Source organism: Apodemus sylvaticus, chromosome 21 (genome assembly GCF_947179515.1).
Source record: "Apodemus sylvaticus chromosome 21, mApoSyl1.1, whole genome shotgun sequence".
Taxonomy (NCBI): Eukaryota; Metazoa; Chordata; class Mammalia; order Rodentia; family Muridae; genus Apodemus; species Apodemus sylvaticus.
This window is the reverse complement of record NC_067492.1, coordinates 39,123,020-39,140,525: the sequence shown is the minus strand read 5'-3', so window position 1 is coordinate 39,140,525 and position 17,506 is coordinate 39,123,020. Positions and strand designations below refer to the sequence as shown.

The following is a 17,506-nucleotide window of genomic DNA, read 5'->3' as shown; positions in this document are numbered from 1 at the left end:
AGTCTGTTTTTTCCTTCCACCATGTGGGATCCAGGGACTGAACACAATGGATCCAGGATCCACTACCCCTGGACCATCTGACCGCCTTGTTTCTTTCTTTGAGGTAGGTAGGCTTGAACTTGCGCTTCTCCTGCCCCTTTCTTCTGATAGGGGCCTGTGATACCTGCTTGGGGCTATTTACATTGACTTTTGTTTGTTTGTTTGTTTTCGAGACAGGGTTTCTCTGGGTAGCCCCGGCTGTCTGGGAACTCACTCTGTAGACCAGGCTGGCCTTGAACTCAGAAATCTGCCTGCCTCTGCCTCTCAAGTGCTGGGATTAAAGGTGTGTGCCACCACCGCCTGGCTTTACATTGACTTTATAAAACCTTTCTCTCCCCCCTTCATGATAAAAACGCTTTTATATGCAAGAAATCTCCTATTTATATTTTGAAATATAATTTTTATTTCATTGTTTCAGTACATATACTATATTTCAACAATGTGATACAAAAAGCTATGTAGGTACACTTTTATAGTTTCAAAGTAATCTCACAGTTGTATTCTCTGAGATGAAGATCTGCTTTAAAATATATTTATGTACAGAAACTGGAAGGGAATTCAGCTGGTTTTAGCAAGAAGTGGACCATGTTATCAGCATTGGATATTCTTGAAAGAAGTGATGCTTCCTCGCTGAGCCCCATTCCATGACACAAGGAAAGATGGGGCTGGGAGGTGCTTCAGGAGGTGCACAGTTCACTGTGTGAGCAGGAGAACCTGAGTTTGGCTCTTGATAATCCCACAAAAAAAAAAAAAAAAAAAAAAAAAAAAGCAAAAGCTGACACAGCAGTGTAATTCTCTAATCCTAGCACTAGGGAGATGGACACAGGAAGGTCCTTGGGGTATGCTTGCCAGACAGTCTGGCCAAGTTGGCAGGTTCAGAAAGAGACCTCTCAAAAAAGCAAGATCTAGCGTTAGTGAGGAAAACCCTAAGGTTGACATCTGGCCTCTACACAGATGTACAAACGTGTGCCTTCAAATAAACATGTCCATACACACATATAAACACACAGAGAAATTGTATCAGTACAACTGTCTTGCAGTAGAAACTAACATTTTTTCAGAAACATTTTTGCCTTAAATTTCCATTTATGAAGACATATGCTAAGAGAGAACGAAAGTCAGCCTTAGTTTAGAGCACTGCATCTGGCACTGAGCTACTCACCCGCTTGGTATTCGTGGAGACAGAACTTGGAATGATACAATCATCACTGTCCGAAGCTGATCTGTCTTCATCTGTCAGAAAACACGAGGCAGCGTTTAGTCAGGTCAGCCGATCTATGTATTGTACATAAGTACAAATGAACAGCACGATGGCCAGTTCCATCACTTTTAGCTGCCAAGGACATTTGCATGTATGTTTTAGGAAAGGAAAACATGACCTGAAAAACTCCTATGTTTAATTTTAGTAAACAAAAAGAAATAAAGTTATTGTTCTATTATGAAACTAATGAAAACAGAAGTATAAGGTAAAAGATGTTGCTTTTTTCTCTTAAAATTTTATTTAGTGTCTATTCTCACTCCTCTCCCCTCCCCCCCCCCCGTGTGTGTGTGTGTGTGTGTGTGTGTGTTTATGTGTTTCATGAGCCACTACAAGTGTGGAGGTCAGAGGATAACTTGTAGGAGTCAGTTCTCTCCTTCCATTATGTGAGTTTGGAGAAGTAAACTCTGGCTCTCAGGGCTGGTGGCGGCAAGCACCTGTTCCCACTGAGCCATCTCTCCAGCCCCTCCTTTTATCTCTTTATATCTGGACTTTATTATGCTTAGTAATTTGTTCAATTGTTTAAAAAAAATCTTTCAATGTTCTGTTTCCTGTATTTTTAAACTAGAAGCAGTTTTATAAATTTCCATATTTTCTTGTAGAAAACAAACCTCAAAATATTGAAGCTTTATTTCACTCACAAGAAGGGCACGCGATCAAGAGCTGGTATGGCTAATGCATGTGCAGGGAAGGTGGACTATCCTTTCATTAAAAAACAGCAACTATTTCAATGGACAAAATATCAAAGCCTGAAGGAAGGGGAGGAAAATGGATGAAAGCAAGCTGTAAAGAATGACATGGGGAATGCAAAGGTAATGAAGAAATCCATTACTGTGTATTAGCCTAGAACATTAGTATAAATCTGGACATGGCTAACTACTGTTGACAATTTATCGATGAGACTGTGAGCAACACCAACGGGGAAGTTGAATGTCCTAATGTTCACTGTTCCTTCCTTCATCGGCACTGTGTGTTGGAGGGAAGCTATGCACATTTGTGCTAACTAAACAACCAGCCAGCAGCCTGCCCAGATCTGTGCCAAGGTACAGGATCGCCACTCATGCCAGGTATGCATCTTACAGGGCAGTGTATGGAAGCAGGACTATGCCATAGCAGAGGTGTGCTTTTACAACAAAGCCACACCATGATAAAGCCTTTCTTTCTATACCATCCACCGTGATAACATCTTTCTATACCATCCACAAGTCCTTCTGTTTTTCAACTCAACAGGAAGCTGATGAAACTGTGTCACTAGGGCATCTGCAGCTGTAGCTACACAGTGAGAGACATAAGGTATCCATCCACCACTAGGGTCAACTAGTTATTGTGGTCCTACAGTAGGGTCATCAATTATAGAAAGAACATCTTTCGTCCATTTCCTTCCTATGCACTGTTTTAAGTTGCCATATGAACTTTTCTCTCTTTAGTAGTTAAGTCTGACAGGCACTGGGTCCCTCCTAGCGTGTCTGGTACGTAATGCACAAAGACAGTGGGGGTGGGAAGTGGAGGCCAGTGCTCAGCCCAGCTCTGAGATGCATCCAAGCTGCCACAATAGCCAAGCCCACATCTACTATCTCAGAGCAGGTATTTTCCAATGGCTTATACAAAATACTGTGCAAAAAAGTCAATGCTACCCTTTTAAGAATTAAGAAAATATAGTTCTATCAAGGTAAAAACACATATACAATAAACTATATACATATTTAAACTACAAATTTTGGTCTTTGACATTTAATTCTGTGGCACCATCTTCCCAACTAAAATAGCATATATATGCCAGAAAGATGGTTCAGTGGGTAAAGGTGCCTGATGACTTGAATTTGAACCCTGGAACCTACATGGAAGAGAGAATCTACCTGCAAAAGCACTTATTTGACTTCCAAATCTGTGTGCAGCATGCATATATGTACATACACATGCACAATAAATGAACATTTAAAAAAATGTAGTGGCCCTAAGCAACGGTCCTGCTTCCTCTGGAGCCTCTCTCCTCTGCTCCCACTCTGGCTTCCCGGGCTACTTACATACTTCCTGTCTACAGTGAGTCAGTTCACGTTTACACGAATGAAATGAGATAGTACACTGTCTTTTTTAAAGTCACAATTCAAGATTTTAATTTCAAAAAGTCAAAGCTAAAGAATAATCCAACAGATAATACTGAACCTAAAGGCTATATAAAATGTCTAGAACATAAATTGGGGACAAGTTCAGCAATGACACTTGTATTCTATGCAGGAGCCCCAAGTTAACCTGTGAAGAGAGAGACCACAGCCTGAAGAGCTCTCACTGAGCACTCGTGTCCAGAGGCGAGCATCACGGGGTGGGTCCCTACGGAATGTTGTGTTGTGTGTGGCAGGCATGCCCTCACAGAGAAAGCAGAGCAGAGTCAGGTAAACAACACTTTTAACAGAAAAGTCACCTTCTGGCTCCAACTCTTCAGTTATTTCTGTTTCATCTTCGGAGGAAGCCACACTTTGAGATGCAAGCTGGCCCTCAGATAGGAAAGAGATGTCGTCTTCTTTCCCTTCGTGCATTTTCCCCACGTTTTCTTCTACCTTAGCTACACTGCTTTCCTGACACATGCAGAAGAGAAGCACATTGCTGTATTTGTTATGTCTTTGAGCATTCTTGCTGAAGCAATTGAATAATAAAATGTGCATTTGAGACTCGATTATACAGGCACATGGCTGGGCATGGTATCTTAGGCTGCAATCCCAACACTCAAGAGGCAGAAGAATTCACCATTTGAGGCCAGCATGGACTGCAATAAGAAATGAGTTCTGAGCTACTCTGAGCTACAAGTGAGCTTCCGTCTCTAAACCACCACCACCACCACCACCACCACCACTACCACCACCACCACCACCACCACCACCACCACCACCACCACCTCTACCTCTCTACACCACCACCACTCAACCAAACACACAGAGATATGCTACACAGCTACTAAAGACTCCCTAGAAAACAGTCGCTTAGGTTATATAAACAGGTGAAAACACACAGGTCAATAAAAATCTAAATCTACTCTAAGAATGAAGAATTTGATTTAGCCTGGTGTGGTGGTGCATGTCTGTAATACTATTACATGGAGGCGGAAGCTGCAGGGTACAAATCCAAAGTCATCCATTGATACACAGTGAGTTTGAGACAGCTGGGCATACATAAAATCCTGTCTCAACAAAATCAAACAAAACAATAAGATATGTATAAATCTTAAAATGACTTTTATACTGATTTCAGTTTGTTAAACATATGTATTTCCTACCAATATATGAACAACCTTATCTATTGAACTTATCATTAAAAAATCTATCATAAAAAAGTCATATTCAAATGTAGGGAAAATGCAATGATTTCCTGAATCATGTCTAACACACAAGACAAAGCCTTTAAGTCCCAAAATAAACCTTTCAAAATAATTTTAATACAAAAGCATACCTTGGAAGGAAATGCAACAGTTGGCATATCCACTTCTGGAGAATTATCCTTTATATCTTTAGGGGGAGGAGAAGTCTCCTTGAATTAATGGGAAAAATCATGTATGTTATTTTGTATTCACTACAAGAGCAGTTTCAGGAAGGTATCTGTGTGACTGTGTAAGATCGAAAAGCTCAGTGGGATACAGGGTAATGAACACTATCAAACACTAAGACCTTGTACCACAGTAAACATGGGCTGTGCTGACTATCTCTGCTTATGTCAATGGCACAGCATAGTCTATGCTCTCCGGGACTTGATACAGGAAAGGGAAATCAGTATTTGGGTAGTTATTACTTACAGGACTCAGGTGTGGCACGGTATCCACAAAAGAGACCTTCTTGTCCACAAATGTTAAACGCTGTCTCGGTTTAGGTTTTGGTGCCTAAAATAAAATAATATATCAGACTACGATAGCTATTACATTTTAGAGGAGACTTCAGCTAGTTTTGGGTACAATTATTTGGCTATTAAGTTTATATTCAAAATATTTTAAATGAAATCAAAAGTCACTGTTACTCACTACAGCTGATGTAACATCAGAGGACATTGGAGGTGGTCTCTGAATGGTCTCTGGCTGTTCTCTGCAAATGAACCTTCCAAGGTCTTCTGTAGTTATTGATCCACTTGGTGGAAGGTAGGTGAATTTCCACTTTAATATAACTTGGATAGTTCCAGCAGCATGCTTTTCCTTATCCATTAACTCAAATATTCCTGCAAATTATGAAAATAATTTTCTAATGCCTGAGTGAAGCTTTGCTATTTTAGGAATTGCTGTGGAGCCTTTGGAGCCTGAAGGCCAAGGAAGCAGGTACCTAACTGGATCTTCACTTCTCCCACCAGTTCTCCAAGTCCAATCCCCTAGTCTTATCCCCAGTAGAACATCTACTGAGGTCCCTTCCTTTCTGACTGTATTTCCAATAGAGTTTAGAGACCTCTCCCTCCATCCTTCCGCCCTCTAACTCATCCTATGACCCCAGCCTTGAACACCAGCAAGCATTCTCTGGGAACGCCGGACTCACAGGCCAGGGATCTTCACCTCTCTTTCCTCTCCTCCAAATCCAATCCTCCTTTTGCATCCCCAGCTGGCTCCCTGCTGCTGCCTTGCCCCCTTGCTGCTCCCACAAACACAACCCACAGATCTTCCCTCCACTCATCGCCTCAGCCTAGCCCCTAGCTGCAGCAGGCACTCTCTGGGAACCCACAGGAAAGCTGAGCCAGGAAAGCAGGCAGTTTAGCTGCATCTTTACCCTCCCTCCTCTTCTCCCAACCCAATCCCCTAGTCTCATTTCCAGCTCTGTAGCAGACTCCCTGTTGTGGCCTCTCCTCACTCTCTGATCTCATTCCCAGGAGACTAAGCAGATTCTCGAGGAACACCCTCCTTCCCCTGTACTGTAGACCCCCGAAGCCCCCACTCCTAGTCTATCCCCATTCCCAAGTACCAGGTCCCAATACCTAGAAACTTTTAACCTAGAACATGTTCCCCCTCCCCCACCATGGTCACACCTACCAGAATCCCAGAAGAATTTCCTACCAGTTACCATTCTCTCCTGAGAACCACAGAAGGCAACAAAAAACAAACCCTCACACACTGATAGTGGGAGGCTTAAATACCTTGTTCCCAGCAATAGACAGATCATCCAGACAAAAACTAAACAGAAATGTTGGAGTTAACTGTTATACACTAAAAGGTACTAACAGATATTTATAGAATACTTAACCTAAAAACAAATGAATATACATTCTTGCCAGTACTCCTGGTGCTTTTTCCAAAACTGACCACATATTTGAACACAAAGTAAGTCTCAACAGATTTAATAGGAAAGTTGAATTAATACGTGCATCCTATCTGACCACTTTTTTTTCTATCTGACCACTTTTAAAATTTAAAATTAAGATTAAATTTGTATATCAATAACAGAAAACTTACAAACTCATTAAAAATGAATAATTCATTACTGAATAAATAATTAAGAAATTATTTGACAGAAATTAAGAAATTAAACACTTTCTAGAATTGAATGAAAATGATTACACAACACATTAAAACTTATGAGATGTAAAGTAGGCTGTTCTAAGAGGCACATTAATGGTACTAAGTGCCTATAAGAAAAAAAAGTCAGGAGCTGGGTGTGGCAGCACATTCCTTTAGTCCCAGTACTAGAGAGGCAGAGGCAAGTGGATCTCTTTGAGTTCGAGGCCAGCCTGGTCTACAGGGCATGTTACACAGACAGCCAGGGTTACACAGAGAAATCCTGTCTCATAAAACCAACCAAACCAAAAAAGAAAAAAATCAGATTTCATATTAGAACTTAACAGCATATCTGAAAGCTCTAGAGGAGAAGGAAAATTATCACACCCCAAAAAGAGTAGACCAAAATAAATAAATAAATAAATAAATAAATAAAATCAGGGCTGAAATCAATAAACTAGAATGAAAACATACAAAGAATCAATGAAGCAAAGAATTATTTCTTTGAGAAAATCATTAAGATTGACAAAACTTTATGCAAATTAAAAGACATAAAGAGACTATACAAGCTTATGAAATTAGACATAGAAAGGGGGATTTAACAACAGACACTGATGAAATCCAGAGGATCATAAGAACATACTTAAAAAAAAACAAAACTGTAGTTGGGCAGTGGTGGCGCACGCCTGTAATCCCAGCACTCTGTGAGGCAGAGGCAGGCGGATTTCTGAGTTTGAGGCCAGCCTAGTCTACAGAATGAGTTCCAGGACAGCCAGGGCTATACAGAGAAACCCTGTCTCAAAAAAACCAAATCCAAAAAACAAAAACAAAAACAAAACTATACCAAATTGGAAAATCTAGAAGAAATGGGTAATTTTCTTGATACATACTATTTAACAAGTTATTCAGCATCCAATAAGCAAGTTCAGCAGACTTATAGCCCCCAGTGAAATAAGGGCAGTAATTAAAAGTCCCAACCAAAACAAGCCCAGGGTCAGAGGATGATTTTAGAACAGAATTCTACCAGTCTGAAAGAGTTAATGCCAATACTCCTCAAATTATTCTAGAAAATATAAGCAGAAGGAACACTGCCCAATTTGTTTTATAAGGCCACAGTTACTCTGCTACTGAAACCACATACAGACACAATAAAGATAATTACAAACTAATTTCCCTTTTGAACAGAGATGCAAAAATTCTCAATAAAACACTTGCAAACCAAATCCAAGAACACATAAAAAAGATCATCCACTCTGATTAAGTAGGCTTCATCCCAGAGACACAGGAATGGCTTAACATCCATAAATTGATAAATGTAATCCACTCTAGAATCCCACAGAAACTCCACATGATTATATCTTGAGATGCCAAAAAAAAAAAGCTTTGACAAATATAATAATAATAAATGGAGACCAACTCAAAGCAATTCAACTAAAATCAGGAGCAAGACAAGGTTATCTACTCTTTCCATACCTATTCAATATAGTACTTGAAGTCTTAGCTAAAGCAATAAGGCACCTGATCAAAGGGATACAAATTGGGAAGGAAGAAGTCAAAGTATCTTTCTTTGTAAATGATATGATAGTATACATTAAGTGACTCTAAAAATTCCACTGGGGATCTCTGATAGCCGATAAACACCTTCAGCAAAGTAGCTGGATACAAAACTAACTCACAAAGATCGGCAGCTCTTCTCTATACACAAATGACAAAGGGGCTGAGAGAGAAATCAGCGAAACCACACGGTTAACAGCCTCAACTCACATAAAATATGTTGGGATAAATCTAACCAAGCAAGTGAAAGACATGGAAGAAAGAAACTGAAGAAGATAGAAGATGGAAAGTTCTCCCATGCTCATGAATTTATAAATTGGAAATGACCATCCTACCAAAATCAATCTACAGATCCAGTGCAATCCCAATCAAACTTCCAACAAAATTCATAGAAATTGAAAAACAAACTTTAGCTTCATATGGAAACACACACACATACACACACACACACACACACACACACACACACACAAAATCCAGGATAGCTAAAATAATCTGGAATAAAAAACAAAAAAGCAAAACAAACAACAACAACAACAACAAAAGCCCACCCAAGTGTTGGTGGTATTGCCATCCCAGATTTCCTGTTGCACTCCGGAGCTCTAGTAATACAAACAGCATCGTATTGGCACAAAAACAGACATGTTGATCAATGGAACTGAAGATCCAGACCTACGTCCACACATGTATGGAAAGCTGAGTTTTGACAAAGAATCCAAAACACACACTGAGAAAACTGCAGCACCTTGAGCAAATGGTGCCGGTCAAATTGGATGTCATGTTGAATAATGCAAATTAATTCATCTTTATCACCCTGTATAAAACTCAGTTCCATATGGATCAAGGACCAGATACCCTGAATCTTACAGAGGGAAACTTGGGAGTAGTCTTAAACTCATTGACACAGGAAAAGAGTTTCTGAACAGAACAATGATGGCACAGGCGCTAAGTCAACAACTAATAAATGGACGACCTCATGAAACTAAGAAGCTTGTGTGTGGTAAAGGACCACAGCAAAGGTAGCTGAATGGCTTTTTAAAAAAATAGCAATTTCGCATCTGATAGAGGGTTTGTATTTACAATATATAAAGAAATATGGACAAAACCCCTCGACATCAAGAAAACAAGCCAATTTTAAAAAATGGGGGTGCAGAACTAAAGTGGAGAGTTTTCAAAGGATGAAACACAAATGACCAAGAAATACTTAAATGTTCAACATCCTTAGACATCAGATAAATGTGAATTGAAATTACTCTAAGATTTCATCTTATACCAGTCAGAATCATCAAGATCAATAAAGCAAATGACAGCTCATATTGTCAAGGATGTTGAGAAAATGAACAACCATTCATTGCTCATGAGTGTGCAAGCTTGTACAACCACAACAGAAATCATTGTGGCAGTTCCTTAAGAGGCTGGCAAGAGGTCTACGGCAAGATCTAGTTATACCACTCTTGACTTATACCCAAGGACTCTACATCCCACTATAGAAAGACTTGCTTATCCATGTTTACCACTGCTCTCTATAAAAGAGCAAGAAATTAGAACTAGCTTACATGTCCACTAACTAATGAATGAATGTGAAAATGTACTATACTGTACAATGGAATATTAAGAAGCTAGTAAAGAAACCAAAATTATGAAAATTTCAGGTAAAGATGAGAGTAAAAAACAAGACAAAACAAAAACAAAACAAAAACAAAACAAAACCCAAACAATCCTGGGTGAGGTATTCCAGACCCCAAAAGACAAATTTTATGTTTCTCTTATATGAGCATATGACTTTCTAAACGTTTAATAGGCATATATGACCACAGAGTTTATGTACTAAGTAAGAGACCTGGGGGAAGGGAGGATCTCTGGAGGAAGGAGAAATGCATTATTAGATTGGGGAAGCAGGAGGGAGGATGTAGTGGAAGGATGAAATGGGAGGGGTGGATAAGAAGAGAGAGCAAGGAGGGAGGACTAACACTGAAGGCTCTCTGAGGGTCACATGGAAACCTGCTCCCCTAGAAGCCTCCTAAAATAGAAACATATTTGAAAGAAGTGTTCATGAAGTCACCAAATAAGGGGTGGAGACGATGCCCCAACTAGATCTCTTTCACCACCAAGTAAAATGTCCAATTCCAGAAATGGGTTGTATCTAGCTGAAGGGGTCCCTTGATAAGCTGCAAGCAGAAGAAATACAAGAAGAAACACATCAAGGCACAAACTATTCAAAATCCCAAACAAAACCTTAAAGGCAGCACCATGTTTATGTGACTCACAATCATGTCAATGTCAATATGTGGCTTCTTAGAATAATTGGCTTCCCACAGACAGTGGTTTGTTGTACTGCATGTGTTATATAACAAAACAAAACAAAACAAAACAAAACAAAAGTCAACAATCAAACTACTAGCCAGCAAGATTATCTTACAAAAAATTCAAAGAAAAACTAAGACTATCTCAAGATTACAATGACTGAAACCATTTGCTAGCAGCAGACCTGATATATGATCAGCACATATGAGATAAGTTTTCTTCAGGCTTACAAAAAAAGACACATGATGATAACTAACTTGGATCTACACATCGGCTAGGACCAACAGCACAACTGCATATAAAACTATAAGAGATCATGCAAATATCTTTTCTTTTTCCTCTTAAGTGTTTAAAAGATAAGTATATAAACCAGTATATAAATTATATTTTTGGGTTTATAACACACACGATGTATATCCTAAAGGGCTGAGGCAGAGATGAATGGAGCAAGGAAATGACTGCATGGTCAGGACATAAGTGAGTGAAAATAAAGTCAATCTACAGGAATAAATAAATACCCAAATGGTAACTGTATAGGTAAATATCACGATTCCTATAATTACAGTCTCTCCTTTCTCTTCACTTCATCACAGGATTATAGAAAAAAATTAGAACCTCTAATTGTTGTTTTTAATATCTATGTGCAAAAGTGGCTGGGTAGGGAGGAAAGACAGTAACAGGGAAGAGAGGTGACTCTAACCACAACAGCATGTTATATGACTATATGAAAATGTCATAATATAACCCATTATTTTGTGCAATTAATATACACCAATAAAAGTGTTAAAATATAGGCATACTATGTTCTCTCTCTCTCTCTCTCTCTCTCTCTCTCTATATATATATATATATATATATATATATATATATATATATATATATATACTGCCATATATATAGGGCAGTAACAACACAAAAGAGGAAAGAGAGAACAACATTAGACTTTTTATATTTTAATGTGATCAAGTTAGTATTACTTTAAAGTACACTATAAACACTCTGAAACACCAAAAATGCTATGGTTTCAAGCAAGGAAATAACTAAAATATAAACAGTATCATAGACCTGAATATTGTACAAATATTGTTTAAAGTTAGGAAAATTAGTTGCTAATGGATCATAGCTGTAACACTAAAGTACACTTCAGGTTTGCTTTTACAATTTTATAGAATTAAGCACATATTCTTACCTGAGATACACCGGTCATGCGCCAGGGAAATCAGAGGCACATTGACTTTTCCCATGTAAATATTCTCCTGGGTATCACTATCATCAAAAACATAAAAATTCAGACACTCTGACTTAAGATATCGATCCAAATCCATATTCATTGGCACTGGGAAACACATGTGATCATCAAACTGTGGATCATTGCTACTGGGAATAATGGCTGTATCATGGTCTGGAAAATCAAAAAACTTGTACACAACATATGCGTGCGGCTGTAGGTGGCTTGCTCGGGACTGGAGGTTGGTACAGCATTTTACTGTAACGTGGAGTTCGTTGAAGTTGGCGTCTGTGGACTCTGCTGAACGGATCTGAGGAGCCGTGGCTGCCTGCTCACTCAACTGGAAGAACACACATATTTGTATTACAGAAATAATACAATTCAGAGATAATTATCAGCTTCCAACCTCCAAACAAAAGTTTGTAAATGGACAAAAACTACATATTTTCAAATATTTCAAGATATTTTCTCAGCAAAAAAGACTCTTCTTCAAAACTTACATGCTTCAGAACAGTACGACGAGAAACCTGCACATGCGAGGATACACATGCTGCGCTGTTGGAAGCAAATGCTGTACCCAAGGATATTTGTAGAAATTGGTCCCAAAATCAAACATGACAAAAGTTAATCTGATGTTGAGCCAAGTGAGTGATGAGTCTGGAGACTGTCCTAACTAGAGGAGACTCACGTGCTCACCTAGAGTGTGGTATGAGGTAGGACTGACAGGGGAAAATGCTGGATTGGAGGATATCCCAGATGAGATGAGCAAAGGCACCGGCAGAGCTGGAAATATTCTACATCCCTCTTGGGAACACCAGTAAGCACACCAGATCTTAGAAAACACTTGCAGTAAGTGATAAATCTTTTATGGCCGAGATGATCTGAGACAAAGAAATGCTAGTGTCCCAGTGCCCAGTCGTTTAGTTTAGCATTGGAGAACTTTATACTGTGCCCCCTTCTGCAGTGCCAAGCCTGCATTGAGCAAGAGATGCCAATTGCAGTGCCTCCAGTGGAGCCCTCTGGTGGTGTGCAGCGGGAAACCTGAGCAGGTATAAGACTGCTTACCCAGGTGAGCTTGCACTTCACCAAGGAAGCTCAATGGAATGATTTTTAAAGTACCCCCTGGTTCTCCCCCATGCACACGCCAAATCAATCCATTAAAGTTGAAAACCAAGAAAACACAAATTGTCATCTATGTAACATTCTTTCAAGATGTGCTGTGAAGAATACTACAGGAAGGTGATTTCTAGGAAGCAGGTGTCATGTTTCCTTTAGTTTGAGAATATACATTTAAGTTGAAGTCAACGAAAACACAGCCAGCAAAAGTAACAGAGGAGACAATTTCACATAACACTGTAGAGATAGTTAGTTCATGGACCCGTACAAGAGAAATTTGGTTGGTCCCTAAGAAGCTCATACATTGGGAAAACACCGGAAGCTACTTTGTCTGCTCTCCACTTTTCTCTGAAGACTGGCTCATTGTTCTTTTCCCTGACTGACATGTGGAAGATGGCTGCCAGCAGCTCCAGATTTGACATGTTCCAGGCATGGAGAGTCTTGCTTTCCTTTGCTCTCAAAAGGCAAAGTCTGTCTGGTCCAACTGGGGCCAAGGGGATCTCTCTTCATCCTAATGGGTGGACTACTGGTGGAAATGGGATCCTCTAACATAAACCTGGCCCTGGGGGCCAGAACCATAGACTTCATGGAAAGAAGGCATAGAATTCTGACTGCGCACGCATCTTAACATGTTTATGTGGAGCTCTCTCAGTTCCTGATGCTCACGTGCATTGTCTCCGCTGATATTCATGTTATATATAAAAGGTCATCAACTCCAGAGTTCTATGAAACTATTCAGGGCATATACCGGCTCATGGAACCAGTTGAAAATGTAGTTATTAATATTTAAAGAAATATAGTTTGGAGAATGGAGAACTGCATTTAAACTTCTGGTTTAAATATTGATTTTGTATTCTACTTTGCATTTCAAAAATCTATTGATACGAAACAGTTTGAAAGAAGCCTAGAGTGATACAACAGTTATTTCTTTAAGAAAAGAACTTACTGATGAAGGTCTCTTGATGTGTAGTAACACTTCTCTAGTTATATTTTCTAAAAGTGTCTTGGGATGTCCAAGGGAATTCCTGTGTATCAGTGGAACACCTCTGTGTCTTGTAGTGGTTTAGTGAATATCTACAGGCAATAACACTGTGCAGAACGAACACACAAATAACTATGTGCAAATACCGATGCAGTCAGAATAAGGGACGGAGCTCAGTTAATGGTACACCATGTCAATTTCTTGTCTTTGTTTTGTTTTTCAGCATTGGCGGCGGGGGGGAGGGGTGTTAACCAAGAGCCTGGTAATGTACGTGCTAGGCAAGCACTCTACTGCTGATCTTTAAAAAAAAATAAGATTCAGGGTCTTGTGAAGTTGCCCAGGCTAGTCTTGACTCTGTAGTCTCATGCAACCAGCTTCCTGCAGAGCTGGGGTACCACTAATGCATCCCATTCCCAGCCTGACTTGCACTTTTCAGGATTATGCTGTAACCGGGAGAAAGCAGCAAAGCACACACAAGCCAACTCTACTGTTCCTGATACTTCCTGAGAGTCTGATTATTCTAAAATAAAAGGTTAAAAAAGCCACTTGACACCAGTATAAAAGAACAATTTCAGTTTAAGCACAGGATATGAGGAGATAGTGCAGATTCCTGTGCTATAAGAGGGTCTTACAGGCAAACAAGCTTACCAATTGCATTTTCTCTGGCTTCTTAAAATTTGATGTTATGTATCCTAATGCCTTTGCCCGCTCTCGATACAGTCGAATAGCTTGATCCATGGGAACTCTTAATCGGAACCAGTATTCTACTGTGCCAAAATTTGGGATGTCTCCTTTAGTTCCTACACATAATCAATGCATGACCCACTGTTAAAATAGTCACATAGATGAGAATATATGCGAGTAAAATATACCAATGGTATATATTAAAGGCATAAACTTTATACAGAGTAAAATAATATGACTTGTACAAATGATGTTTGCTTGGCAAATGACAGAGATGAAGAAAAGTTATGTCTGGAGTATGAGTTTCACTGCAAGTTAAATATTAAAGAGCTATGTCAAACTAAGATTGAGCTATTTCAACTGGTATCATTTCAATCTTGCATATAAAGAAAAATCCAAACAGAATCAGATACTCTACAGATCCTTTTGGATACTGTGGTACTTTTCTTTAAACAAGTTGGACTCAATCTAGCCTAACACTTATACAACCTCAAAATTATAAATATGACATTCCACATTCTGATTCAACTTTTAGGGGATCTTTGGCATCCTTCCACTTCTTCGATGGACCACAAGCATATGGAAGAGGTCACAAATAACAATAATATATATATATGCGTGTGTGCGTGTGTGTGTGTGTGTGTGTGTGTGTGTGTGTGTAAGCACTCTTCAAGGCCAAATAACAGCAGTGTCAGTGTGGCCTGGTATGTGCCTTGTGCACTCAACTCAGGCATCTTCTCTTTCTCTACCAAGAAGCTTGTGGCTTCTGGAAGATTTAAAGAGCTAAACTTCTATTGCAGAGCTTTATGTCCTATGGTACCGAGCAGTTCAGTCTGTCTGTGCACAGAGTGTGTAGTATGTGCACCACAGAGGTTTCTCAATGGCAAGGACTGCAGATGCTTTCATAACACTTCTTCCCAAGGGACTGGTTCATGGAGATTCTAAATACTTGTCAACAAGAAAATTCTATAACTTTTTCTGAACATTACTATATTAAGTATACCATGCTTACTTAATCAATTTTTTCTTACACATGGGCTTCACCATTAATACTGAAAAATATTTAATATCTACCATTATTTTTAAAAGCCCCCAAGGAAGAGTACTACTACAGACATATTTACTTGTCTATACATAAGGTGTCTTTGGATGAACTTGCAGCCTTTGGTGAGATTCTGGGATGGCTAAAGGAGGGGATAAAAGCACTTAAGCATTTTGACTTCTGAGGAATCTACAATCTAAGCAGTGAGTCACTCAATCATAAAATAGAAGCCCTATTCAGACCCTAAGCTGCCCTCCCCTCTCCTGCAGAGCCTCTTAGTTGGCTTCTGGACCAGCACATGCTCAAGTTTTCCCCACTGGCTGCTGTTTCCTTGGCTGCTCCGTTTCCCTCTCTCTGAACCAGCCTTTTGAAGATTTCCAGTGCACAGGCATTAGTCACATTCAACAGATTGGCTTTTTTTTTTTTTTTTGAGACAGGGTATCTAGATGAGGCTGGGCTCAAACTCACTATGACCTTGAACTTCTGATCCTCCTGACTCTACTTCCCAAGTACTGGGGTTAGAGCCCTGCATGCCATGTGGTAGACATTAAACTTAGGGTTTTGTATATAATATGCAAGCACTCTATCTATTCCCTCAGCCCAGCAAATCCTGAGGGAATAGCTAATGAACAGGCTGAAATTAATAAATATATTGTTACTTTTCTTACCACCCTTCCCCTGCTAGATGAGTAAGCACACACACAGTAACGGGTTCGCAGTGACATTTCAGATGTACACACTGACACTTTGACTGTATGCCCCTCCCCTGCCCTGCTCTCTTCCCTCCCAAACATGCCCCCTGTTTCCATGCCCATTTACTGCACTGCCCTCTTACTCTCTCTCACATCTCTTCTACTTTCATGTCATATAATCATAAACACACACACATACACATTCAAACATCGATTTCCATATGAGAAAAAACACAGTATCTGTCTTTGGAATCTGGTATTTCTCTTAGTATAACGATCCCCTGCTCCATCAGTCTTCTCACATATATTATAATTGCATCCTTCTTTACAGCTGAATGAAAGTCCATGTGTACGTGTGTGTGCTTTTGTCTCCTTGGTTCCATGTCTTGGTTGTTGTGAACAGTGCAGCAGGAAGTGCTAAGGAGGGAAGCCCCTTCTGCCCTTTAGATCCTCAGCTCTGGTCTTGATGCATCAGAGTTCCTGGGCACTGTGGTGAGGCTTGCCTATTACTTTTTCTCATAGTGATAAAAAACCACATGGTATTGGTACAGAGACAGACAGGTTGATCAATGGAACAGAATTAAAGACCCAGAAATAAATCCACACACCTATGGATGCTTGATTTTTGACAAAGAAGCCAAAACCGTACAGTGGAAAAAAGAAAGCATCTTCAACAAATCGTGCTGGTCTAACTGTTAGTCTGCATGTAGAAAAATGCAAATTGATCCACTTTATGATCATGTACAAAGCTTAAGTCCAACTGAATCAAGGATCTCAACATAAAACCAGACATACTCAATCTAATAGAAAAGAAAGTGGAAAATAGCCTCAAATGCTTTGGCACAGGGGAAATTTTCCTGAATAGAACACCAATGGTTCAGGCTCTAGGATCAACAATTGACAAATGGGACCTCATGAAACTGCAAAGCTTCTGTAGGGCAAAGGACTTTGTTAATAGTACACAATGGCAGCCTACAGATGGGGAAAAGATCTTCACTAACCCCACATTCAACAGAGGGCTAATATCCAAAAGATATAAAGAAATCAAGAAGTGAACCTCCAAAAAAAATCAAATAACCCAGTTTAAAAATGGGGTACAGAGCTAAACAGAGAATTCTCAACAGAAGAATCTAAATGGCTGAAAGCACTTATAAA

At 39.5% G+C, this 17,506-nt stretch overlaps 1 protein-coding gene across 1 annotated transcript in view; it reads right to left on the bottom strand.

Moving 5' to 3' along the window:
* Rpgrip1l (RPGRIP1 like) overlaps positions 1 to 17,506 on the bottom strand; it is a 97,487-nt gene that overhangs the window by 34,588 nt on the left and 45,393 nt on the right. Inside the window, exons 16-22 of the mRNA XM_052166100.1 lie at positions 14,582 to 14,733; positions 11,797 to 12,175; positions 5,301 to 5,491; positions 5,079 to 5,162; positions 4,739 to 4,816; positions 3,717 to 3,870; positions 1,202 to 1,272 (exon numbers count right to left, since the gene is read on the bottom strand). Coding sequence (XP_052022060.1) covers positions 1,202 to 1,272; positions 3,717 to 3,870; positions 4,739 to 4,816; positions 5,079 to 5,162; positions 5,301 to 5,491; positions 11,797 to 12,175; positions 14,582 to 14,733 — 1,109 coding nt within the window. The remainder of the gene's footprint in view (positions 1 to 1,201; positions 1,273 to 3,716; positions 3,871 to 4,738; positions 4,817 to 5,078; positions 5,163 to 5,300; positions 5,492 to 11,796; positions 12,176 to 14,581; positions 14,734 to 17,506) is intronic.